The sequence below is a fragment of the Labrus bergylta genome, chromosome 24, assembly GCF_963930695.1.
Source record: "Labrus bergylta chromosome 24, fLabBer1.1, whole genome shotgun sequence".
In the NCBI taxonomy this organism is placed as follows: Eukaryota; Metazoa; Chordata; class Actinopteri; order Labriformes; family Labridae; genus Labrus; species Labrus bergylta.
This window is the reverse complement of record NC_089218.1, coordinates 9185672-9211499: the sequence shown is the minus strand read 5'-3', so window position 1 is coordinate 9211499 and position 25828 is coordinate 9185672. Positions and strand designations below refer to the sequence as shown.

At 43.4% G+C, this 25828-nt stretch overlaps 2 protein-coding genes across 9 annotated transcripts in view; both read right to left on the bottom strand.

Annotated features, from left to right (window-relative positions):
* LOC109984142 (microtubule-associated protein tau) overlaps positions 1-19563 on the bottom strand; it is a 49287-nt gene extending 29724 nt beyond the window's left edge. For 2 of the 8 annotated variants that reach the window (XM_065951854.1, XM_065951856.1), the window contains exon 1: positions 19224-19561. The gene's annotated coding sequence lies outside the window, so the exon portion shown is untranslated. Of the gene's footprint in view, positions 1-19223 lie in introns of all 8 variants that reach the window. The other 6 variants (XM_065951859.1, XM_065951860.1, XM_065951857.1 and 3 more) reach the window with 5 other exon arrangements.
* Positions 19564-20607: 1044 nt separating this feature from the next.
* On the bottom strand, positions 20608-25170 carry acadl (acyl-CoA dehydrogenase long chain). Its single transcript, XM_020634183.3, has 11 exons — positions 24768-25170; positions 23839-24018; positions 23596-23733; positions 23352-23516; positions 23204-23270; positions 22942-23106; positions 22442-22543; positions 21986-22099; positions 21686-21813; positions 21511-21597; positions 20608-21420 (listed from the first exon to the last, which is right to left on the bottom strand). The coding sequence occupies exons 1-11, from the start codon at positions 24839-24841 to the stop codon at positions 21327-21329; spliced, it is 1314 nt and encodes a 437-aa protein (XP_020489839.2). The 5' UTR covers positions 24842-25170; the 3' UTR covers positions 20608-21326.
* Positions 25171-25828: the final 658 nt, after the last annotated feature.

Genomic DNA, 25828 nt, shown 5'->3' with positions numbered 1-25828 from the left:
GACAGACAAGAAAGAAGGGGGGAAAAAAAAAAGGTTGAGCGACAGAAAAATGAGCTGATGCTTCTTTGGCCGGCGAGCAGAGCCGGCAAGCACCCCGCTACAAGCTCATGAAAACACACACACACACACACACACACACACACAGCCAACCGGCATGCTGTCTCATGAAAATCTCCACCCCCCCCCCCCCCCCCCCCCCTTCCGTGATGCTCTTGCACCAGTGCACACTCTGCAACCAAACCAGTGTCTCTCTCTCGTACTGGGAAGGTTGGAAAAAAAATGGGGGGATGGGAGAAGAAATGTGTGTATGTTTGTGTTCGAGTGTCAGTCACATTAATTCATCTCTGAAATGGATATGAAGCTAATGCAGCCCTGAGGGAATTGAGGTCCAAGATAAACACTCCATCCGAAAAAGCGTATTTCATTCACCTCTCAGTGTTCACCTCACCCGTTAAAATTCTCCTCTGCTCTTCAAAGAAGTTCCCATTATGAATGCATGACACATCCGAACATGACGGGTGGAGAATGAGTGTGTGCGCGTACAAAAAGAGGGGTGCTGGGCTCGCCCCGTGCTGAATAATTGCTCTGTCCTTGTGCTCATTTGCAGGCATGGCCCACTGCAGCAGTAGCACTGAAACAAAGGCAGAGAGAGGGGGAACAAGGAGGGGGAAAAAAGGGGGTCTGAGAGAGGGACTGCAGAGGCCTGACATGCAGAGCAAAAAGCACACAACCCAGTAGCACTGACTGACTGAAGAAAAGCCTAATTCCCCTCTCCTTACTCCAGCCTCAAACCACTTGAAATGAAATATATTTATAGTCCGGAGGCTCACAATGATTCCAGTGTTTAGCCATCCGTCACACCAAGTGCTACAATTGTCAGTTGTGAATAAATTCAGAAATTTAGAGGCGAGTAGGTCAAGAAAAAGAATGAATGAGTACAAATGTGGACAGCTGGATAAATTGTATTGTATTGTATTTGGATTATGCAAAGTTAAAGTCTCCTTGGAGACACACAGAGCAGTGTTTTGTATGTTTGTAACACCAATAAGAAACCAGCCCCTGACATCCAGGATGTAGAGTTAGATTAGTTTTTAAAGGCATGTTTAAATCCTGAACAATCTTTGATAGTTCAAAATGTCCAAAGTAAAAGCCATACAATCCTCTTGTATTTGGCATTTTAGAATGAGACGTATATCCAGTCCTTGGAGAGGGACTTAAATTAACCCACGAGAGCATCCACTACGACCACGCTGATGATCTCAGGAGACTCCCTTACATGCCCGCCAAACCTCACCGAGGCCTCTGAGGTTGATGCGAGTCTGACTCACAGAGGACACAGTCATACGGTTCTTAAACCACATAAAAAAAAATTAATTAGAGGAAAAGAGGGGATGGAGCAAGACGGCCGCGCTCCTTCAATCCCACATCACATCCTCTGGCGGTCCCACCATTAGCTTGTCCTGTTCCAAGAGTTGGACAGAGACATCAGTTTACCACTGTAATCAACCTGTCAGAGAAGAGGTCTGGATGAGGTTTGATGACAGTAATTGAGGCATTTTAAACAGCAGCTGCGAATAATATTTCACCTCGACTTGCATCATGATTTTCAATTCTTACATTTCGAAAAAAAAGGTTAAGGGCTAACTAGGAACTGTGCAGCATGGATGTTTCTGTTGAGAGTTTGGATTTGGAGGCAAAGGAAATGAGCGCGAAGGGGGAAAAAAAAGCAAAGGCTTGGTGACATGGGAGCGAACGACTGGGAGCTCGAAGAGGCGCAGACAGTCCTGTCAACGCCAGCCGTCTTTAGGGAGGCCTTTTGCCAGCCCTGATTTAGACAACAAAGTCTGGACTGAAGCTGCAGAGCCAGCTAGCATAGACACTAACGTTTAATCTCCCCTCAGCTTCTCTGCTGCCAGAAAGCAGATGCTAGTCCGGCTAACGCCAATCCTCCACTAGCGAACTGTCAACAGACACAGCAGCATGTTGAACTTGCTGTCACCAGATTACATGCTTTGTTTACTCTGCGTTTGAACAGGACATATGGACAGTAAAACATCAGACAGACATTTGCTGGAAGGTGCAAACAGGTCGTGATTTACTGAAGTTTAACGTGAATTCTGATTTATTATGAGGTTGTAGATAGACATTTAGAGTAGTAAGTTGCCATTCAGTTTTAGAGAGACAAGTGTAAACATGTTTGACATTATTGTATAGTCATAAAAAAACTATTTCCACTGGATGTTCTCTTAACTGGACACAAGTCAAACTGGTTCATTCAGATGAGGATCGTTTTCACAGGACATATTCTCGCAGGCCACAATAAAACCAGATATTTAATCCCATATTTAAAAGGTAGGTCAATCTCATTGCTGTATTGGAAGTGGTTGGTGTGGGTCAACCGACTGAAGCCTGATGGTGATGATGTGTCCTGCTCCCCCCCCCCCCTTCAGCAGTAAGACAGGGGGCACCGCCAACTCACTATGATCAGGATTAGCCAAATGGATCATCGAAAGGGCTTGGGTGTAATCTGCCTGGACTCCTTCATCTGGATTTGGACGGGAGATTTCAGGGATGGTCTGAACATTTAGAAAGTCAAGTTGAGAATAGGGAAAGTATTTATTTACTAAAACTAGAGAAGACAAACACCATTTGTTCATCTTTATATCCATTCTGATACTGGATTTAGCATATGTCCATTGACAGTTAGCCACGACTACCACTGGTGTTAAAATATAAGCAATCTTTTTTTTTTTAACATCTGTATGCTACTAAGCCTGTAGGAATGCCTGCATGGACTGGAATAGTTTCCTGAAATCAAGCTCAACACTGTCCAGCAGAGAGCTCCAGAGAAATACTGAATACAACAAAATACCGTTTTATCTTCTGTGTCGACCTATTTTTAGATTATCTTTAAATGGAAAAAAAAAAAAACAGTCTCAAAAACTGATCACTGACATTTTCCTAGCTTTGACATTCGTCACTGCCCGTTAGCATCGACCTGTTGACACCCAATTTACACATATTAGTATGTTAGTATGTGCGATAGGACAGAAATCGTTTCTTTAGCAGATACCTCATTTAAGGCTGTACCATAGACTTTTCTGTTTCTGTTATCGTACCAGCTCCACACTAAACTATAAAATATCTTAGACATGAAATGCACAACAACAAGAACAAGGCAAACAAACAAAAGCGGTTACTCCATCCTGCTTCCCCTTCAGTAAGAAAGATGACAAACTGAGCATCATTTGCTTCTGTCGCTGACTTATCAACACTAATATTCATTGAGGCTATGAATCCGATACTGAGTGCTCCAGTGACAGTCCCCCAAGCTGTCACCTTACCGCACTCATTCTGCCAGCATGACTCAAACATTTTTAAAAAACCGCAGCATCAGCACAAGCTGTGTTTCACTGAGTGGGTAAATGTACTGCAGGTGTTGGAGAACAAATCAGCTCCGCTCATTTCCAGCGGCTTCTGCATCATCTCACTAAATTGTCGTTAAAGCTGTTTTTCCCCAGCTCTGTTAAAGTGCATCACAGTAAAACCTGACCTTCTCTGTGTTTACAAGACAGCGGAGAGCCGTTCATATGAATGCAGGAATCGATTATAGATCAGGGTTAGTGCTTTGGGGATACAGAGGCGAGGAGGCAGAGGAAAGTGGAGACGAAGGCGAAAGCAGAATCGAGAAGTGATGAATCAAGAACATTTGTAGGACGGTTTCTGACAAATATTTAGAGTCTGTCGCTAAATTTAAGACTAGCTCTGACGACATCGCCACAACATCATCGACGAGTTGTGTTTTTATCATGTATAGGCCGGAAAAGGTTTAACACACTTGAATGAATCATTTAAAAATATTTTAGAAGTATATTAAAAAAAGATGATCCCATTAAAACAGTCTTAAAATTAAAAGAAAACTCCTAAATACTCAAATATTTGCAACCATGCATTCTTTTCTGACCACTAGAGTATATATATATACATACAACTGTAAGCCATGCATTGACGGCCGAGTTAATACTTTCACCCAGACATGGACCTGATAATCTCTTTGCCTGGCAGACGCACGTTAATGACAGAGGATCATCACTCCAGCAGCTGCAGAAGGATTCACAGGAGCAATCTCCTTCCAGCTTCAGGGAGACGTCCAATGAATCCACACAACAGCCACTGCTCCACAACCGCCTCTCCTTGCTTGTTTTGCAGTTTGCTTGGAACATAGTAGTAAATTAAGTTGAAGACCTTGTAAATCTAATTACCTGAAGCCACGCTGATCTGGCTGTCTGCTACAAGGTTAGCAGTGCTCATGTGCAGTTATATCTTTCTCATCTAATTGGGTTATTTCGGATGATTGGATGATGTAACTTCCTTTTTTATGATGCAAAGTGGTTTGAAAGTGTTTGGGGGAAAAGTTATTTAAAGAGCAGCTCGGCCAAACACAGCAGCTGATCCTCTCCATCCCTTCAAAGCCCTGCACATATAGCACGGCGCCCAAAGGCCACGCACAGGTCCTGTTCAACCTGCTGAACAGGTCACAATAACAAACACCAGGATCACACTGTGGCAGACACAACAAGTCATCAGGAAGTCATTCATTTCCCACTGAGCCAAAACACGATGAAGTGTCAACACGTTTTATAGATACTAAATCAGCGGAAACATCCTGAAGTGTTTGAAGATCAACCAATGCTTATGACTCAGTGTAATGTTGTTGTGACAATGGTGTTTCCAGACCTCTGTGGCTACAGACTAGCGATCCTCTCAGTGACACGGATGATTCAGTGGACTTAGCAGCGCTTGAGGATTTCGTGTTAAAAGATTAGTCCGTTCATAGACTCCTGAACACTTTCCTGTGCTCTGTTATCTCCGTCCTGGGAAGACTTTACAAACAATTACCGCTGAATGTGGTTCATGTAAAAAGCTTTAAATGAACTGGGTTCTGGCGGCACTACTTATCAATGGTAGATTATTTCATTATGAGAACAAGTCTTTAGAAAGAGCGGCAAAAAGACGGATTATTTATTTACAGTCTCACCAGACTCCATTCATGTGTCGAGCAAAAAGCAACAGTTTACTTTACATGACGACGCTGACACAATTACCCAACGACCCAGCTGCTTGTCATTACTCAGAGAGTGCGATAGCATCAAGGCCTGTGAAAAGCACTTGAGTGCATAAAAACATAAGTGGGTACTGAAAGTGGACAGCCAAGAGCAAATAGCAAAGAAAGAGCAGTGCAGTGGCATGCCACTCATAATGGAGCTGAAAACACAACCAATAACACATGAGGTCCAACGCTCTTTCTATGCTACAGCTGAAGAAAACACAACCAATAACACATGAGAATGGTCCGGTCCAACAATTTTCTATGCTACAGCTGGACCTCCTTGGATTTAATATTAAACACTGATGGATAAGGCGTAATCTTTATTTTCTACCTCCCATCAAGATGGCCTCTCAAGGGTGCATATTATGCATGTATAAAACGTGGACACACACACACACACTCCCTCCTCTGCTGTCAGGTTAAAGATGGCCAGTGTGTGTGTGTGTGTGTGTCCGCTCTTGGACTGTCATTCCTCCCTATAAGCAGAACACAGGAAATTCCTCAAATGTGAAATATGCCTCCGAGAGGCCCGTTGAAAACAGCGACGTAATTCGAGGGGAAAGAAACAGACAGGAAGTGGAGCTGCTCTGTGTGTATGTGTGTCGATTTTATAGCAGGGGAAAAAGGGGGGAATTCAGGGGTGAGAACTCAGCAGCCAACTGTTTTTTATGGACTTAAATAAATGTGCGCCCCCGTCTGAGGGCGTGGGCTTGCTTTACAATATACAGTGCATGGCATATGACAGTCTGCCAAGCTGTGTGTATGCTCCAGCTCGCGTGCGCCTGGCTTTACACCAACCACAGGGTGTAGTTGCAGCCTTTGAAGTCGGCGCTACACCCTCGAACAGACTACCGTACAAGATCCCATATTGCTGCATGGAAAAAAAAATCACAACATTTGTACTCACAAATGTACTCAGAGGGAATACTTTCCTCTCTCTCTTTGCTCCCCTTGTAATTCTCCTCCGTGTAGAAAAAGCTGAAAAAAACAGCTCACAATGGCAACAGCTCACTATGAAGTGTGCAACTCAAAAAATACTCAAAAAACAACAAAACATCATCTATAAGCTGCGAGAAGGAGCAATGTTTGCCCATTCTGCAACTCATTTAGTAACTGGCATTATAGCAGAACACAGAAACTTCAATCCCCATGATGCTTTTGGAGATGTAACAGTTGAAACTATGCCAAATTCACTGTTAGCACTTCCTGTTTGTAATTTACACATGGCTGTACAGAAAACTGTTGTTGAATAGCTTCTTATGACTTATTAGAAAACTTCAAATCTGCATGTTTGTTCTGCGATTCTTTCCCTGTCCCTGATATCCTCTGAAAGCATGCATCATATTGAGTCTAAGATAAGTGTATTATCTTTGTTAGTTCCGACCTGACCGAGTTATTACCCAGATTTCTGGCCTAATTGAAAGAAATCTGGCGCATCAAATTGCCTCCTTGAACTTCTAGCACTACTGCTGCAGCAGCTGATGAAAAACTCTGGCCTCAGGTGCTCACTCTCTATTTCAGAAGCTTTCTTGCTCTTGTGTTGGTTTGCATATGATCCTTATCTGCAGCTGCAGGGTGTCTGCGCGCAGCACGGCAAACAAATAATTCATCAAGTAGGAGAGAGATTTCAAAAGGTCGAGGATGATGCACTCCCGCCTGCAGAGTGCACAGAGACAGCCAGGAGAATTAATGAGAACGAAAAGATGGATCAGTTATATATACACATCTTATTATTGCTTTCTCATGATGTTTGCTGAAGTGTTTTTCCAATAATGTGTCAGTGGATCACAGAGCAGGCAGGCTGGCAGTGAGGAAAAGCTGTGATTTGTAGCAGGGGTGTCCCTTGTTTTTCAGACACTTCCTGTTGATGGGAGTTCTGAGCCTCGGTGTCCACATGCCATCTGCTCTAAATTAGCACCTACACAGGGAGCACTGTGATCTGGGCACTCGTGGTCAGACGCTGGGGTTTGAAGTCCTGCAGCTCCAACAGAGGAGGACAGCTGGAGGTCAGTCTTAAGACGCAGCAGCACTACAGGAAGAGGAAGTGACCTCTTAAATGCTGTTTTCCTATTTGCAGATATAAATATGGAGCAACTGGAAATTGTGGTTGCCCTTTCCTGCCCTTTTGGGATCGTTTGAAACTTTACAGTGCCTACTAACCTAATCACAATTTAATAAATCTCAACTTGATGAGGTTATTGTCTAGGAAATGATACTTCAATTAACCTCATCTATAAAGTCTCAGCTTCAGTCTCTGCACAAATCCAAATGAGTGCACCAATAAGTAGTCAATAATTTCACTATATAACCTGAAGACTTCATGATTCCTGACTCTTAAACAGGACCAGTGCAGGAGGACTTTGGACATTTGTGCAAGATGTAAATTATATGTCAGTCCAGATGTGGGGTTGTTTCTCCAGAGAGAAAAGTGCAAAGCAGCATATAGGCCCTGTTGAGTCACTGTGGCATTCAGGCTTGGAGGAGAGAGGACACACGTGTCACTGAAACGACTGAAGAGCGGAAGTTTCTGGAAGTCATCACAGAGAGGAGGGAGGCGGAGGGCTGCAGCTGCAGAGGCCTTTTACTGCAGCGGAGGGAGATGTATGCATTAAGTAGTATCCATGCACATAAAGTAAATAAACACGCTCATGGGTGATACAAACAACAAGCAAACAGATGTCAGCACAGACCCACATCCTGGACCGGCGGGTCGGCGGGACCGGCACGCTAACACGCAGCTCGATCCAATGAGTGTAAACACCAATAAACGACAAACAAAAGAAGACAAACACATGTCAAAGTTGGAGTCAACAGCTGTCAAGTCTCACGGGGCGGCCCCGTCATTCACGCGAGGCATGGGAAACCGCCCTGTCAGTAAAGCATCCAAAACAAGCAAGCCGGCGTCTCCTCCCATCCAGAAGAAGAAGAAAAACAGTGAGTCATGTTTGGAGGCCCAGGAATAGAGATGATGTTGATTTTTGGCTTCTGTTAGCGGGGAGAACTTGGAGAAAACACCCTCATGATTAATGAAGTACAATGCGTTATGTTGTGGTTTCTTTCTTTTAATTAAAAACAAATCTTCAGCTGCTGCAAAAAGACCGTACAGGTCGTTTTTCATGATGAGTAATGAGTTGTTTTCTCTCACTTCTTTTTCCTCTTAACAGTTTTGAAAGTTTACTGTATGTGCAGACTCCTACTGCTATTCTTTAACTCATTTAAATGTAGGCTTACTGTAGCTTAAATATGCACTGGGCTGCAGTATCATGTAGGAGAGAACCAAAATATAGGTGTGTAAAAATAAATACGAGACCCAACTTAGCATGAGCACATCCAATGATAGACTGTGACTGGCTGTCAGGTTTTTATGAAATGCAAAGTAGCAGGGTTGGTTGGATCATTTTCTCTTTATCCTTCTCTTTTCCTGCTCTGTTGCTTCTGGTTTTATCCTATTTTCTGCTAAGCGTGAATTATGTAACAATGAATGGTGCCACTTTGTGTTCAAGGTGTAAAAGTTACTTCAAAGAAGCCTTAAAGCTGGAATCATTTCAGCATCATTTCAGACCTGTTTTTGGAGTTGTACGACTGGTTTTAAAGTCGTTCCAGATTAAGCCGAATGGCACATCTGATGTTGTGCAATGTAGTGAGGCATGACGGCCAATCACAGCCCGATCAGCTGATTCAGAAGACTTTCTGGCATGTTTGAAATTTTGGTCGTACAAACATGAGCTGGTTCCCCGTCTTTGGAACTTTTTCCCTGAAACTGCACAAACTGGCAGACAGCGTCCAAAATCGCCATGGCAACAGCAGGCCTTCCTGTTTAATCTGCAGATTGTAAACACTTACACACAACTATTGACTACTATTCACTATTGTGAATGCTCCGTCCTGATTTAACTCGTCCGGGTTGTTCAGTGTGATCACAAAAATGTGCATGGTGGTCATACGTCGTATGATCCTTAACAAAATAGGCTAGGAAAACAAAGCAACAAGCTCTGAAGAGACAAGTCCTGCTGTCAGTTTGAAGTGATAATGTACTCGACACAACATAACTATTCAATCAACTCAACAGACTGTCTACGAGATGCGAAACAGCAGATGCGTACAATCAAATGTGCAATCCCTCCGCATGTTTCCGCCGCTGACAGGAAGCATTTGGGCAGAGCTTTCACCGTGAGGGTCTCTAAGTGCACGCTATTAGTTTAAGTGATACGACAATGTTGTGGTTAGAGAGAGAGGCGAGCTAGAAAGGCATGAGGGGAGGACGCAATAACACGAGTCAGCCCTTAATAGAAGAAGTAGACGCGTAAAGGAGGAGGTTGGTTGAAAGGGAGTGGATCTCGTGCTGGTTTCCATTAACAGAAGTGGATAGAGCGATGAATGAAGCCGGAGTTATTAAAAAAACTCCCCGGTAGAATGCACTGAGGCCATAATGGCTGCCCACACTTGAGAGACGAACAGATGAGGTCATTCTTCATTAACTTTCTTGACATTGACATGCTAGGAGCCAACTGCTCCCGACATCTCTTCATTATTTTTGTGGCGTCTAAGAAATCACTTTGGCCACCATGTCGCATAATGCAAATGGATCTGGATCATGTTAAACTAGCGTGCATTTTGTGAGGGTCTTCTTCTATAGCTGTGGCCAACACGTCTCTGTGGGGTTTCCAGAGGTTGACTATATTACGACAATGATAGATCTTTGTTTCTATGACACTGAGGTGAGTCATTACAGCTACACGTCCATCGGGAAACAAAGGTCAAATTAAACTGCTAAGGCGGCTGTTTATGTGCCAGAAAAATTATGTGGGTGGAAATATACAGTACACGTACAGTAATGGTCACAGAAAGTATGAATAACGATGAAAAGCTTTAGGATTAAGTAGTAGGCCTTGCGGGACTCCTGCCAGAGTCATTCTTTATTTATGTCTGGTGAAAGTGATGACGAAGCCAAAGACGAACTGAACCTCAGAACAGGTGAGTTCATCCGTCAGAAAAGAGACACCGAGCAGTGCTGGTGTCAGTGCATCATCAGCATTCAGGCAGCATCTGTCACTTCACTGCGGCAGAGCGACATCATCTCGAACGGCGTCTGACTGAGTGTCCCTTCAACACAGCCAGTTTTTTTCAGCCTGAAAAAACTGAGGGGCAACCTCTGGTGTTGAAAAGTGACACCGATGCAGAACTGCAAAATCCTGCAGTTCGTCAAGTGTCTGCTTTAGGCTGGCTGCAGAAGCACAGGAAGTCACATACACACCCCATTGAAAAAAGACCAAAAAAAGCATCATGTTTACAGCCTGGTTCAAAAATCAAAACTGGTCTAATTAGCTCATGTCTTGTTCAGAGACAAGAGGGCTGAATTTTTTTGATAGCTCATCCGTTTTGAATTTATGAAGGATAATCATTTTTCAAAGTAACATGCGTACCTGACAGGCGGGCGCAATGGAAAGGTTTGTGAAGAGCTCTCAGCCTGTTGTATGGGTGACGTCACTCAGGCTCCATAAATATTTACAGTCTACGGAAAAATGGGAATTCACAAGAAAAGAATTTGGCGATATGACGCCAGCTTCACATGTAGACAGAATGATGCAGAGCAGGTTTCACCAGACCCAGCTTTGTGTTTGCACTGCTCAGATGTGGACACAGATTAAAGCGTCTTGAACCTCCAGCTCTGTCCCTCTGCGGTTTGGGATCACAGCTGGTTCACATGTCTGTTGACGGGAATGCTGCCCGGCGCAGGAAATAGCTGGGCTCGCGAACATAGGAGCTACTGCAGATAAAATGCAGCCTGTGTCTCCTGGTTTGAGACACAGCAGAACTAAGCTGAGTTAGTGGTGAGAATATGGGAGATCAAAGCTGCTGGGAGCAGGACAGTACACTTTCCTGTTTAGATTAACTCTCTCTGTTGAGCTTTCATCTAATCAACGATGAGAAAGCAACTTATTAAAACTTTTGGGGACACCTGCCAAGACAGTTTATCAGGGAAATGAGGTTTCACTGTGATCCATTTTTGTTCATTATGATGTGTTTATTGAAGTTTTAACAATGTATCACACTCTTGTTGTTTTTAGTGTTGTGAAAATCAAAAACCAGAAGAGGTGATGTTTCTGGACATGATGGAGCTTTTCCATGTCTGTTTTCTATAAACAAAAGAAAAATATCTATTAAAAGATAAAGGTGTTAACAGCACAGGGGTGTAAGGAGTAGACCTCAATGGCCTGCTAAAATATCTGTAACCAGGGCCTTAAGGTTTCCTGCCAAAGTAGCTATGTGTAGAAGACTGTAAATGTATACATGAAAATGATATTAATGCAAATCTACAGCCATATCACTGGCTTTTTTTTATTCAAACACACTAGATATATAATATTCAGGAAAGAATTGGTTTTCAATTACAGGCTACAAGCATGAAGAGGAACTTCCAGCAGCCAAAATATACTCGATTATGTCATTGTGGAGCTGCGAATCAAAGCACGATCCCACACACAGGCCAGCCGAGTTTCAGCCACTCAGAAGAACAAGCCTGAGAAGCATTCCCACTCAAGCTGAGTGGGAACCAAACTAAAACAATGTTGAACTTTTCGTGTAAATCACGTCTGCTTCATTTGATCAGACAGAAGACTGACGGTTCTGTACAGCCCACGCCATCGCCCCAAAGTGATTAACTCATCTTTTCACAAGCATCTTTGACCAGCCGAGGTCGCGGGGATGAGGCAGCAAAAGAGGTCTATTATGCTAAGGTCCATTGCCCCTGGATAAAAGGGGGGGAACTTCTTCAGGTCTTTGTAGCCTTCTCAAATGTTGACCCCTTATTTGGAGAAAGACAGGGGGTACGGGTGCAGAAAGGGAGGAAGGGGGTGCAGTGTGATTAGGGTGCAGAGGTGCCAATCAGCTTGGCAAACCCCTTAGGGCACAAGACGCTCAGGGATTTTTCTCCACTGATCACGGACGAGGAACGATCACGCGCAGCCTTCCCTTGAGGTAGAAAGCAGATGGCAGCAGATTAGCATCTGAATGTGGACATGCAGATCCACAGGGGGGCCTCCCTCCCCTCCTGCCTCCCCACGGGGGATAGGTGAGCTGACGAAAAGAAGGCTTGGGAGCGACAAAATCAATAATTGGCTTCCCACGGCGCCAAGACAAAGAACGGGGAAAAGCTGGTGGCTTTACACAGTGATGGTTTTGCAAGAGAAACAGCTAATTACAGACTCAACCAGAGAATGTACTTTTCTTGACTACAGATTTCTATTCATATGTCTGTGGATTTCACTCATGATTGAAGAGTGGCATGCTAAACCTGACAAGAACAACATACGGACAAGCATGAAGAAACAGGAGTGAGAGATTTAAATCAGGGCTGAAGCTCCTGCAGACATGACAGCATCAGAGATACTATCAAGACACAGTGACATAGCTTTGAAGTTCAAGTCTGTGATGTTTGGACTTAACATGCTGGTATCAACAAAGAGCTCATGGCTTTCTTACATAACTTACAAAAAGGTTTTTAGACGTCTTTTATGCGCAGAGAAAACAAAAGAGAATGGTACAAAAACCGTTCCAGATAATGAATGGACTCTGCAGGACTTTGGCTGATGTAAAATGTTGGCGACCACACTTCAATTTAAAGATCTGGGGGTTAAGATGCAGAGGTACAACAACTTAGAAGATGGGTTTGCAGTCCTTTAGAGACAAATCCTCTCGCTACAGATCTAAAATGCCAATGGAAATAACTCAAGGTCAGGGTTTACGAAGAAACCGGGGCTACAGTTGGCTAACTAGATAGTTCAGCTAACATCACATAGCTTGTTTTTCTTCCTTTCAAAGAGACAACAGCAACAAACAAAAAAAACCTGCAAATATCAATCCCAAGGTGGTCAAGAACAACCTCGAGTACCACAACACTAACGTTTGCTACAACAACAAAACCCAGACCAGACAATCCACGCACAGACGAAGCACATTGAGATCTGGTCCCGTGAGCTCAAGTTTATATCCCAGTTTATCACCAGCTATTGTCAGCGTTTAAAAAGAGAGCACTTTCCCTCCCTGGAGGCCACTCACAACCATCTGTTGATGCGCCGACGTAAACCCATCAGCTCCTTTTTCCACTAGGATTTATGTCCTTTGATTTAATGAGGTGACCTGATGCAGGGAAGAGTCCCACCCCACCTCCACTAGACTTCCCCCCTTGGGGATACATGCCCCATCATACATTTACATCAGCTCTTCTTTATGCTGTTTACTAAGCATGGCTGGTTGAATGCTGCACATGGGAGGAATAGATTGACAGGAATTCATTTAATTGGGGAAAACAAAGGTTCCGCATTTGTAGTCTATTTTCTGACCAGCATGTCTAAAAATTAAATTTCTCCGAATGGATAATACCCTAACCTTGTGCGCTCCCAAAAAAGGAAAGGAAACAAAGGCGAGTAAGATTTTAAAAAAAAATGGAGGAACGAGAAGAGAAAATGTATGAATGCAATTTTCTAGGCTTCTGTCTGTATCCTCTCACTACAGAGTGCTACACAGAGGGTCTACACACTAGTTTTCAAAGGGGTCATTCCTTTGAGGGGCTGGTTTCCATGGCAGGGGTTGCTGTGGTGAGAGGGGGGGGGGGCCCTTGACAGTCCCAGTGGGGCAGTAGGCGCAGTCAACACTTCAAAACAACACAGACAGCCTGGGCAGGAAGATACTTCTGAATGAGAAACCCACCATGTGATAAAAGGTCCAAAATGAATGCATTCTTTTTTTTTTTTTTTAATGCATGCTATTTTGTCCCTTAAAGCGCACCATACGTGAGCCGCGGCAGCTCAACGGCCACATTAGAGAACCTGTGGCAAGAGAATGTTTTGTTTCCACGTTGAACAACATATTTGCTGTCATTTGACTGATCATGTAGCTGAGTAATCCAATCGGGTTCGAGTATAAAAAGTGGATAAACTCATAATACTGAGAAAAAGTAAGCAGCACACTGACTATTGGTGGATATGCCAGAGATAACCGCATCCATCCCGTCTCATTTTTCTTCCTTTCGTGTCAAAGTAAGGATGTTAGATTCACTAGTAAGTCCCTCTCCGGATGAATTCTGTGGCGGTCACAGTAAAAACCCTTTTCTGGAAGCAGGCCAGGAGGTCGTCCACACACACTCAGCTGCTGTGTTCCTGCTGTCCAGTTAAAGACAGGACTTACAGGAACGTGATGTACCATCAATGCATTCATGCTGTCCATCTGTTTCTATGTTTCACACTGGCTTTACAGAGCTGCTGTGTGTGGACTTCCTATGAATCTGGGGGTTTCCATTCAGCCAGAGAAGCAGATGCGCAAAGAAACAGAGATGGACGAGCAGCAGAATTCTTTACAGAAAGAAAACACGCAGCAAAACCAGTTTCTGGTTTCGTTTAGGAAGACCCCAAGAGGCAATTCATCCTGAATCCTTGAAGGCTTTTTTTTTTTCCCCATTGCAGATTTTTTTTTTCCCCCTAATGGATCAACTGGAAAACACACTCACATTGAGATGCAACTGAGAGCAATTGTTCTCAACCATGCAGTAACTTGATATAGAGTCCATACGTACAAACAATGTATGGACTTCCAACAATGGGGCTCATTGAATCCTCCAGTCTACTTCACCCAGATGTATTAGCTGCCAGTCGGCTGTTTGCAAAAAAGGATGGGGAGAAAACAATCTAGCTGTTTGGCTTCAACATCTGGAAACCATATAGGGTGAGCGCTACATGGCTTAGCCGCTACGCTAGGCTAACAAGGAGGTCCCTGGCCCATTCAGGAAGAAGCTATGGCTCGTTAGCGGTTTCTTCCCACTGTTGGCCCATATCAGGGTCCGACAAACCAGGCCAGGATCCATCAAAAAGCTGCTCCAAGCACATCAAGCTACTATTAAATCTTTAAATAGTTGTCTTTGATGGACAAGTGAATAAATGGCTTTTCAAGCTTCATGCGGTTTGAGTCTTTAGGTCTCTCAAAACTGAATCACCAGGTTTTGTAGAAACAACAACCTCCAAAAAAAAAAAAACACGTTTATAGTTTGATGCGTCGATTTCTTCACACCTTTGAATGTTAAATGGTGTGCACCACACTAACCAGACAAATGGAAGAAAAAAAAGCAATGAATGGAAATGGAATTAACACAACATATTACCCGCATTAAGTCTCTAGACTTTCTTAAACTTTCAAAAACCCCCAGAAAGACCTAAACTGTTTCATGAACTTCAATAAAAACTCGCTGAATTAAAATCAACCCCTTCACTGCAAAGCCAATAAAACCCAGCCAAGTGTTTTTGCTTAGCAAACATTAAAACAGATGCAGGGCCCAGCTGGCTACATATAGCAGCAGTCACCAACATAACATTATCCAGAACATGTCAACAGCCCAGATGCCTGCATTCTCGTATGCCAATTAGGGGTGTGAAACCGCAAACTGCAATTTTTGCACTGGACTTTGTGTCGCAACTGTAAGATAGATAGAGACGCATACACTTCCTGTTTAAACTGTGTGTGAATACAGCACTTTTTTGTTTTTCGTCTTGGAATGCGTTCTGGCTCTTGTCCACAAAAACTTGTCTTATGAAGGAAGCTTTCTGGAGAATGGGGAAAAGGTTTGAGGCAGGAGAGAATATTATTGATGCCAATATCTGAGGGAGAGCAAGAATGCCCCGCATGAGTGTCCTCTCTGTCGAGGGGCATCTTCCGTGAGGAATGAAATGAGACACTGGCTGTCAGGGCTCGTTTAGGACACTGGCTGCTACTCAGCCGTAGATGGAGCTCTGATTCATGGATGAGAAGGGCGGATGAATGGCGAGAAAGAGTGTCCTGTTCCATGGAGGTCACAATGAGGGATCGGAGCGGCAGATTAATCAAGACCCAATAAACTCGACACCTGTGTCCTCCAAAAGAAAGGTCCAGGAACTCCAAACATCTTCAGTGTGGTTTGTGTGCTTCATGTCTCATGCTCAAGTTAGAAAACACAGGTCTACATTTTAACAGCTGTTTAAACCACATCTGGGCTGCAGATTGGAAATGCTGCTTCAAAGTGGTGCAATGGACAAAACTTGAAGGCTTTTTGTATTACTCTTTTCACCCAAGCTGCTACCAACCATGTTTCTCGTTGGCCAGACGTCTTTTAACTTTGTTTACTGTTCTTCAAAAGCGCCAATATCCCTCCAAGAGCCAGGCTTTTTTTTTTCCAAGAGGCATTGAGCCAGATAGTTTCCATCCCGAAATGGGGCATGGCTAAGTTAAATTTGATGACGAAAATGCTTGTTTCTATCCAAAAGTCCAGTTTGAATCTTAGAAGTACTGAAACTTAGTGCCACTTATTGTGTCGTTAGGTTGCATTTATTTACTGCAAAGGAAAACTTCACAATAAGACAATGCAATGGAAGCACATCTAACAGTACTAAACAATCAACACAATCTAAAAGAAATTGCATAGGAAGGATGCGAGGACTCCTTCAGGAAAGAATTGGTTTTCAATTACAGGCTACAAGCATGAAGAGGAACTTCCAGCAGCCAAAATATACTCGATTATGTCATTGTGGAGCTGCGAATCAAAGCACGATCCCACACACAGGCCAGCCGAGTTTCAGCCACTCAGAAGAACAAGCCTGAGAAGCATTCAGAGAAATTGGACTGTAATCTTTGAAAGAGTCGGGGGGAAAAGAGCAGCGATGTTCCGATAACGGGTGCTAAGTTAGCCCTAAAGTATGCCGAGAAGCAGGGTGTGTGTCTGTGTGCTCCACGTGCAGGTCAGTGGCCTGTGAGCTTTCTGTGACGTACATGAATTAGATTAAAATTCCTCTCACAGTCAGGACTTAATCGTGTACTAAAGCACAGTTCTGCCAGCTCCCATTAGACACCTGTGGCACAAAAAGGGGGGGGCGCAGCAGGGGACAAAGGGACACCCTTTGACCTTGAACACCTGCAGCGTTTTAAACTTCTTCTCCTGCACTCACCTAGAATGCATGCAAACAAACAAAAACAAATCCAGATTCACCACTTAAATGCCTCCAAAACCCATTTACCTAAACATTCTCCTTCACAAACAAGCAAAGAGTCAAACCAGTTTCAGATCCATCCACAAACAAATCCAAAAACGGAGCTTTTCTCTAAACATTGTTCCCTTCTTAAGAGGAAACACAGGCCAAGATGGCGTGTTTTCATTTCAGTGGAGCGCACAGTGGTGCTGTGGTTTTGTGACTTTGACTGCTCACCTAACCAGAATGGACGTTGGGAAATGTACTTAGCGTTCCCCGCGTGGTGCAAGGGGGCCGATTGGGTTTCCTTGTGGTCGGAAAAAACCAAGAAGTTGCTGAACGTATGGCTCGTAAACAAACTCAAATCACATTTTGGATTTCAATAAGTCGTGTTTTCATAGATTAAACACGAAGACACAAACCCAACCTGTTGTGCCGTGATTAAGGTCATTTCAATTACTCCGTCCACCAGCGATTACACTCAGCCCAATCTGGCCTGATGGAGGCTTCTTATTACCAGAGAAGTAGGTGAAACCTGACACACACCTCCAGCGTAATGCACTTTGTCAACCTCCATTTGGCTCCGGCCAAAAAACACATAATCTGCTTTGAAATGGGCAGAGGAGTTTCCAGTTCACACCATGTGTGTGTGGTCATGTTTCAGCTTTTGTTCTGCCATTAAGAGAGAGGATGATTGAAGACAAGTACCTCTTACACCTTCCTAAAATCAATCACATATAAAAGTCACAACTATGCATAAGCAGCTGAACCCTGCATGTGTACTCTTCAGTTGTAACCTGTGAAGCAAATTCTTGCACTTTGTGACCAATTGAAAGTCAATAACAAGCAAATGGATGTTAAGCGTGGCCTCATAATGTCTCGAGTTACAAAGTCTCAAACCATGAAGAGAGCTGACTGAACACAGCTGCAAACAGAGTGCAACGCTTTGGTCTAGTTTGGTCTGAGAATCCTACATGTTGACTTTTACTGACTCAAAATCCATCATGATCTGCCCACATTAAAGTGTTTTTATATTGTATATAATATACAAACAAACAGGGTGCTATCAGACAGCAAGTGGAATGTGCCAATGCAAAGAAAAAAAAAAAATGGAGTACAGTTTCATGCGAGCGTTAATTCCTTTTTCATAAAGGAATGTTTTCACATCCAGACATGGGAAATCTACAGATCCGGTCCTCCCCTTGGCATGTTTTGAGGCGGAGGGGACACTGAAAGGGGGCTTGTTTGGAAAAGAGATCCATGTTTAATGAATGTCTGGACATTTGCATTTGATTTCATGACTGAACATGTAGAAAAATGGGACATTACTATGTATCAGGGCTGGAGTTTTATTAAAGGATTTGGTTATAACAAAGAAATATGGAGAGCAGCTCAATTGAAAACATGAATTAAAACAAAAAGTTCAATATTTTAGTGACCATGTACAGCGAAGGCAAGTCATGCTTCATTTGCTGATGCAGACTGCTTATGACCGCAAGAGCATCAGAAAAGATGCCAGCCCCAAGCAGGGCTACTCCCATATCCAAAGAAAAGAGCTAAAACATCCTTTCAGCACAGAGATGACGTTAATAATCTCCCCCCCTCTCTTGCGTTGTTTAAATCACTGCCTTTCTGTACATCTTCGTGCTGCAGCGTAAAGCCGGGAGCTGCGCCGGTTTCAGCACCATACAGGCGTGGACCAGAACAAAAGGCGCAGGTTTCTGCAGCAGCACGACAGCGTCGCGACAGGACAGCGCAAAATCAAACACCGTTCCAAGGCATTATTCTCCACACCTGCGTCGAACCGGGATTATGAATACAACATCTTCACTTAAAAAACGAGGCTAAACTGCAAAACTCTCTGCCTTGGTTTCTGAACCATGTAACTCGTTCCACATCCCCCCCCCAAAAAAATAAAAAAATCACACATAGCTGCACATCACACCGTGACGCGCTCACGCACAACAGCAATTCCTGCGTTTATCAACACTTTGACTTGTTTTCTAGAAACTTTACAGCTGCCGGTGATGCATTCAAATGCCCTAAACTCTACATTCATGCAGGTTTTAGATAACATAGCGCTTCATTACCCAGTAAAATGATAAACAAAGCGCTTGTGCTCTTACCTGGAGCTTTAGGCTGCTGAGCGGCACTAATACCCTTGTGTGTGAAGGGAGCCGGAGTGACAATGAGAGAGGTATGGGGGCCCTCTGATCCCTCCCATCGCAAATTAAGCTACCGTAAGTACGGTAATAGCGGCGCAAAGGGACTTTGTAGCTGGAACATGCATGCCAGGAAATCCTTTCTTGCAGTAATAGGACAACTAGCAATCAAATGCATGCAAAAGCACACACATGTGCAGTGATATGAAGCAATCAGTTGCTACATGAAATGTCAGGACAGTGTTAAAGGCTCTCTGCTACATAAAGCGGTTGCTGTAGTAGTATTTCGTCTGACTGCAGTGGAAGAGAGTGCAGAGCTGAAGAGACACAGGGGTGTGGCTGTTGCTAAGGAAAGATGGGAAAGTAAGGGGAGGGTGGGGGGGGGAAGAGGGGAAGGGGATCATTGTGGATGTGATGCCAAAAGGGGCAGAGTAGGGAGGGAGGGAGGGAAGGGGAGAAGTTGCATCAGTGAGCAATAGCTGCACTCCTGTCCTCCCTCAGGTGAGACTGTCCGCTTTCTCAGTGTGTTAACAGGCTCATGCACCTGATCAACAAGGACGCAAATACATGGCAATGCGATTCATTAAAGTGGTGTATTTTGCGCTTTATATTGATGCCTATGTAAAAAAAAGAAAAAGAAAAAAAAAACACACAAAGAAACAACAGGGTTAATTATTTTGAAGATGGATAATCATCATGGCTAGCTTGCAAACGATCAGGTGAAGGTGTGTTCAATCATTCTGTCACATTCAACAGTCTGCTTTTGATGCCACATGTGTGCTGCGTGGTCGTTTGTCATTTCTCTGCCATCTTTGTACATGCAATTACTGCCACCTAGTGGTGGAAATGAGACACTGCACAGGAGAAGACGGTTATTTTATAGTTCAATTAACATGATATTTATTCTTCAAAAAAAAAAAAAAACACTCCTAATCTGTCCTAATCCTTTCCATATCATGGCTCAGCTCAGCTCACATCCTAGCAGAATAACTCCTGACACCACACTGTAACTTACAGTTTCTTGGCTGTCTTTTCCTTGAGAGGTTTTGTCTTTAATCTCTAATCTTAATGACTTGTTTAAAGAATCTGTAATGCCCCATCATGATGGCTTTCTTTTACTTTTATCAGGATGCGCTTGACGTCTTGTGTAAAGCACTTGGCGTTACCTTGTTGCTGTGCGGGGGCTACATGAATAAACTTGCCTTTGCTTGCCTTGCCTTGCATACTCCAAACATCCGCTCTCATGCCTGTTCTCACCTGCAAACAGACGGGTGGACAGAGAAACAATCTCATTGTGGTTTTCTTTCATAAGTGTGGAGCACAAAAGAGCACGTTGAACAACAAAACCTCAGCCTTTAAAAGCTTTAATCCGATGTTCAATCCTTCAAATCACTCACAGAACAGTTTATGTCATAACTTAAAGACACACGGATTAAATTTAATGCTCTGGATTTATTGGATCAAACATTTTAAGTGCTGAAGGAAGTACACATCCTGTTGAGTACATATTGTACACAGAAGCCATTATTTATACATTCATTTACAGAGTATCTTTAACTTTGTCACACAACTAGCACTACAGTGAGCTGGAAAAGGACAGAAGCAGACCTACAATAATAAGTAATTATTCAGCAAAGGTCTGAATCAAAAAAGCGGCCGAACCATCTCGAGCGACCTCCGAGAGAAGACACTGAAGTCAGGATACATTGTTTGACTTTTTAAGCCCTTCTGGACAAACGGAGGAAACCACTAAATGGCTCAAATGTCGTCGAACAGTCAAACTAGTAGAAAAGGAGTCAGATTCAGTGACATTATTTACACAGGTCGCTAACATTAGGTTAGCATTGGCAATTGCAAGTTGTTCTGAAGGCAGAGATTTCATCGTCGGGTTTTAATCGTTTTACTGATTTGATAACCTCAAGCTTTCTTAAAAATGTTATTTCACAATGCATAAACGTACTTTGATCCATTTCTGACAACTGTCTACATTAAAAAAAAAAAACGATCATCTGTGCAAACCAGCCCTCTTCACCCAATGCTCCTTCACCGCGAAAACGTCCTAAATTCTCACTTCTGGCTGACGATGCTGCGCGCGATGAGCTCTTTCATGATCTCGTTGGTGCCTCCGTAGATGGGCTGAATACGAGAGTCAACAAAGGCCCTGAAGAGAGAAAAAAAACAAAAAAACAGTTGAAGCTTGTTGATTATAATAAAATCATCCTAAAATAAGAAAAGCTTTTCTTCCACTTACTTGGCGATGGGGTATTCCCACATGTAGCCCCACCCTCCATGGAGCTGCAGGCACTGAGTGGCCACTTTGTTCTGGAGGTCAGACGCCCTGAAGGAAAGACGACGGACATTAACATGGAGCGGCAACATGGCGTTGGGGGTTTTTAAGCGTGGAGGCGGGTAAACGCAGTCCTCACCAGTACTTGCCCATGGAGGCCGTGGAGGGGTCCAGGCGTTTCTCGGCGTGGAGCTGCAGGCAGTTATCGATGAAGGATCGGCCCACGCAGATCTCCGTTTTCAGCTCGGCCAGCTTGTGCTGCACAGTCTGCGGATGGAATGAGATATTTATCCTCGTGGAGAAACAGTGTGAATGTAAAGCCAGTTCATGCAAAGACACACACTAGACCTCCTTCACCGAGTGCAAGAGTAACTAAAGGGAGCGCTTGAAAGTGAAACTGTGACGATGGGTAGACGGGTGAAGAGATCAAATCCTGGACCTGGAGGTGAGCGATGGTCTTGCCGAAAGCCTTCCTCTGCATCACGTAGTTCCTGGTTTCCTCAAACATGAACTCAGCGCTCGCGATGGCCATGTCAGCGATCAACAGACGCTCCTGTGGAGAGAGAAAAACACCACTTTTTAAAATGAAGAGAACCTGAACATTCATTCATAGACACGATTAAGGACACAATATCTTACGAGGAGGAATCACTGTTATGGATAAATGTTTTCACTCTGTTTAAAACATTTGTTTCAACTACAGTTCCCATTAACTAGGCCTCTCTGGGATGGTTATGCGCCATCCGCGTCTTGCTGTGAGGTAACGGGCACTAACCACTGCGCCACCCGTTGCCATCGCAGGGCCTTGCATAGGCCATATCGGGGGTCGCTTAGAGCGCCACATGCTGGAGGGGCATGCATTTAAAAAATGTTTTGATGAATGGGAAAATCAAACCTGAGGCAGTTCATTCATCAGGTAGTAGAAACCCTTGTTGAGTCCTCCCAAGAGAGCGCTAGCTGGAAGCCGCACGTCCTCGAAAAACAGTTCAGCCGTGTCCTTAAGAGAAGAAAACAACAATGATTTATTTAAATCTCTAAAGTCGTTGAGTCTGAGTATAACTGAACAGAATAAATATGCACAAACAGAATAGATTCAAAGAATGTCAAAAACACAAATTAAACACAAATCCTTGTCTTAAGACGACCCCACAGGAACAAGCGTGTGAACTTTATTGAGCTGGTTTGCGAGCCAGGGTTTCGATTTTGAGTTTAAATGTACACTGAGCCTAGCAGATAGAAAGATGTTTGTATTCTGAGACTCTTTCAATGCTGCGTCCTCTCACAGTGCTGATGATTAACCCATGATCTGTCAATCTCCAAAATATGTTAAAAAAAAAACTAAAGTCTCCTGTCATCAACTTTCTGCCCGGCCTCTCAGACGTCCGGCTCTCGTACCTGCGCCTTCAGACCGATCTTCTCCAGCTTGCGTCCTTTATGGAAGCCCTTCATGCCGTCCTCCACCAGGAACAGACTGATTCCATGCGCCGCCGTCTTCGCCTCGCGGTTGGTCACCGCTACCACGACGACGAGGTCGGCCATCCAGCCGTTTGTGATGAACACCTGGAACAGATACGACAGAGAGGAGGTCAGGTTGAAGGTTAAATGCTATAAAACAATTTTTTATTTTTATTTTTAAAGTGCTGTTTGGACTCAGCACCTTGTTGCCGTTGAGGATCCAGTCGTTGCCATCCTTCTTGGCGTTTGTCCTCACACCTTGAAGATCACTGATAACGTAAAAGGTAAAGAATCATCAGCGCTACACGATGGCTTTCTGATTTATCTGATGTAAAGTTACGAGTCCTGACCTTCCCGCTCCTGGCTCCGTCATCGCAATAGCGCCGATGCATTTCCCCGCCATCATGTCCGGAATGAAGCGGTCGATCTGCTCCTTGCTGCCGTAGTTGACGATGTAAGGCATGACGATCTCTGAGTGCAAAGAGAAGCCCGGGCCCGAGCAGTTGGAATACATTCTGGGAGAAGAACAAAAACCCGTTAAAAAAAAAAGTTCAATTCAATCCTCTGATTGTAAGTTACAACTCAAACACTCACTGCTCCTCCCAGGTGACGGCAGCTGAGAACAGGTCTCCTCCGATGCCGCCGTGCTGCTCTGGAATCATCACTCCCAGCAGGCCTTGCTCGCCAGCTTTCTCCCACACCTCCCTGCTCACCTGACCCGCCTTCTCCCACCTGGAGAGAGGGGAAGCAAGGCATGTAGCAAACCGTGTTTCCTCGTTGCTGGCGCCAATCGAGGTCATTTCACATCTCTCAATCCAAATCCATGTGGTCACTTACTCTTTGTGATTTGGAATCACCTCCTCTAGAAAGAAGCGGCGGACACTTTCTCTGAAGAGGTCGTGGTCCTCGTTGAAGATCCGGCGGGTCCCGATGTCCATCAGGGACTTGGCGCTGGAGGTCTCTGGACGTGCCGGGGGGACATGCTGTCCTTCGGGCTGGGCCTGACTGTGCTGTAGCCTGGGAGGAAAAAAAGAAATCAACTAACAGAGTTACTTTTAGAAGCCAGAAAGAGGCGGCTTTACTTTGGAGTTCAAGTTTAAAAAGGCGGGATAATAGGGAGTAATATTACATTTAAGTCAACACTGCATAAAACACGGCTGTGCAGGGGATAATATATAACCAAGAGATAAATTAAACACTATTGTGTTCATTTTACATGCCGAAAATGTATGAATTATAATTTTAGTTTTTTTTTTTAAATGCACCTGGTGAACGAAAAATCAAACTAATGAAAAAACGAATATTTCTGCTCTTAATTAATCAAATAAAATAAAATAAAAAAGGATTAAAGTACCTGTTTTAATACTAGTTTAGCAGTAATATAAACCAAAAAAATACTGCTTTAAAAAAAAAAAAAAAAAGAGCATAATTCACTTTCTTGTGTTAACACGTGTGTCGTTAATTGTTTTTACTCTTTTTATTTAATATGATTTTAACTCAGTCTAGGTAAACAGGTGGTTCAAGGTGGGAAAGGAAGTGTATCAAAGGTCGCCTGAAGACTAGCGGTACACAAGAAGGCGACAACAAAAAGCTATTCCATTTTCAAAATGAGTTAACCTGCCTGTTGATGATTTATAGAAGTAACAGAGTCTGACAGGTGTGTGTAATGTGAGGAATTATTCGTCAAAATGTTATTTCGTTGCAACTTCTGAAAGTACGACTCGGACAAAGACATTAGACATTCGTTATTTATGTTGTATTCTTACCTCGCAGCAGCCGCAGACAGCACCTGTCCTCGCCCGAACACGTTTCTCAGCCCTAAAATACCTGTTTTTATCATTTTTCTGACGAATAATGGCTAAAAACTTAACAAGGGGTCACGTCTGCTCACGTCTCAAGCAAACAAAACAAAGATCGTCTAAGTGAGGTAGAGCCAACACGGATCTATTTGTAGCCTGCTCAATCGACAGCTCATCCCCCGCCTCTGAGATAACGTAGAGTAAAATATAAGATTTTTTAATGAGTTAAAAGCAATCAATTTAAATACTAAAATAATTACAATTCTCAAATAAATGCAAAAAAACCCCTTACTATTTCTGATACATTATTCAAAGTTTACGAGACGGTTTCGTCCACGATAACAGAAGTAGAGTGAGAAGTTATATTTTTTGTGGTCTTCGAAAAGGAAGGTTTCTTCTTCTACAAAAGCCTAGTAACTTGTCTTCTTGCTCAACAGTGACACCATGTGGCAAAAATATGGCCAATGCAGAAATAGGTTTAAAACGCACCATATTAGCGTTTGTCAACCACTCAGGTGTTAGTGATTGAGACTATGATTAGCCCTCTTCTCAGGAATATGCGTGCTAATAAACTTGCTGGGGTTTTAAATTTATGACATCATACATTCTCACCATAGCTTCACCTTCTTTACAACCCACCCAGGTCTAATCAGCCAGCATGATTAGAAGCACCTGTGTGGGTGTACAGAGGCTTTAATTTCGTCAGTCTTTCAGTAGATAATTACAAGTTATGAGAGGAAATAGATTTACACATACGGTTACATACATTATTACATAGGGTCTATTAAATTAGTAAAAAGAAAAGGTGTACAGAAGTGTTTTGCTTCCCAAAGTCATCATTTAGGTGTAAAAAAATGTTAATTCTCAGCATTAAAATATATGAAGATCCAGGATTATAGATGTACTTTTAAAAACCAAGAGTAAAACAGGAAACTAATTAAAGCAAGAACCATTTAAATCCTGCTTACATAAAATTAAACAAAAAGGAAACACATGCTGCAGCCACGACACGAGTATCTCCCCATGTG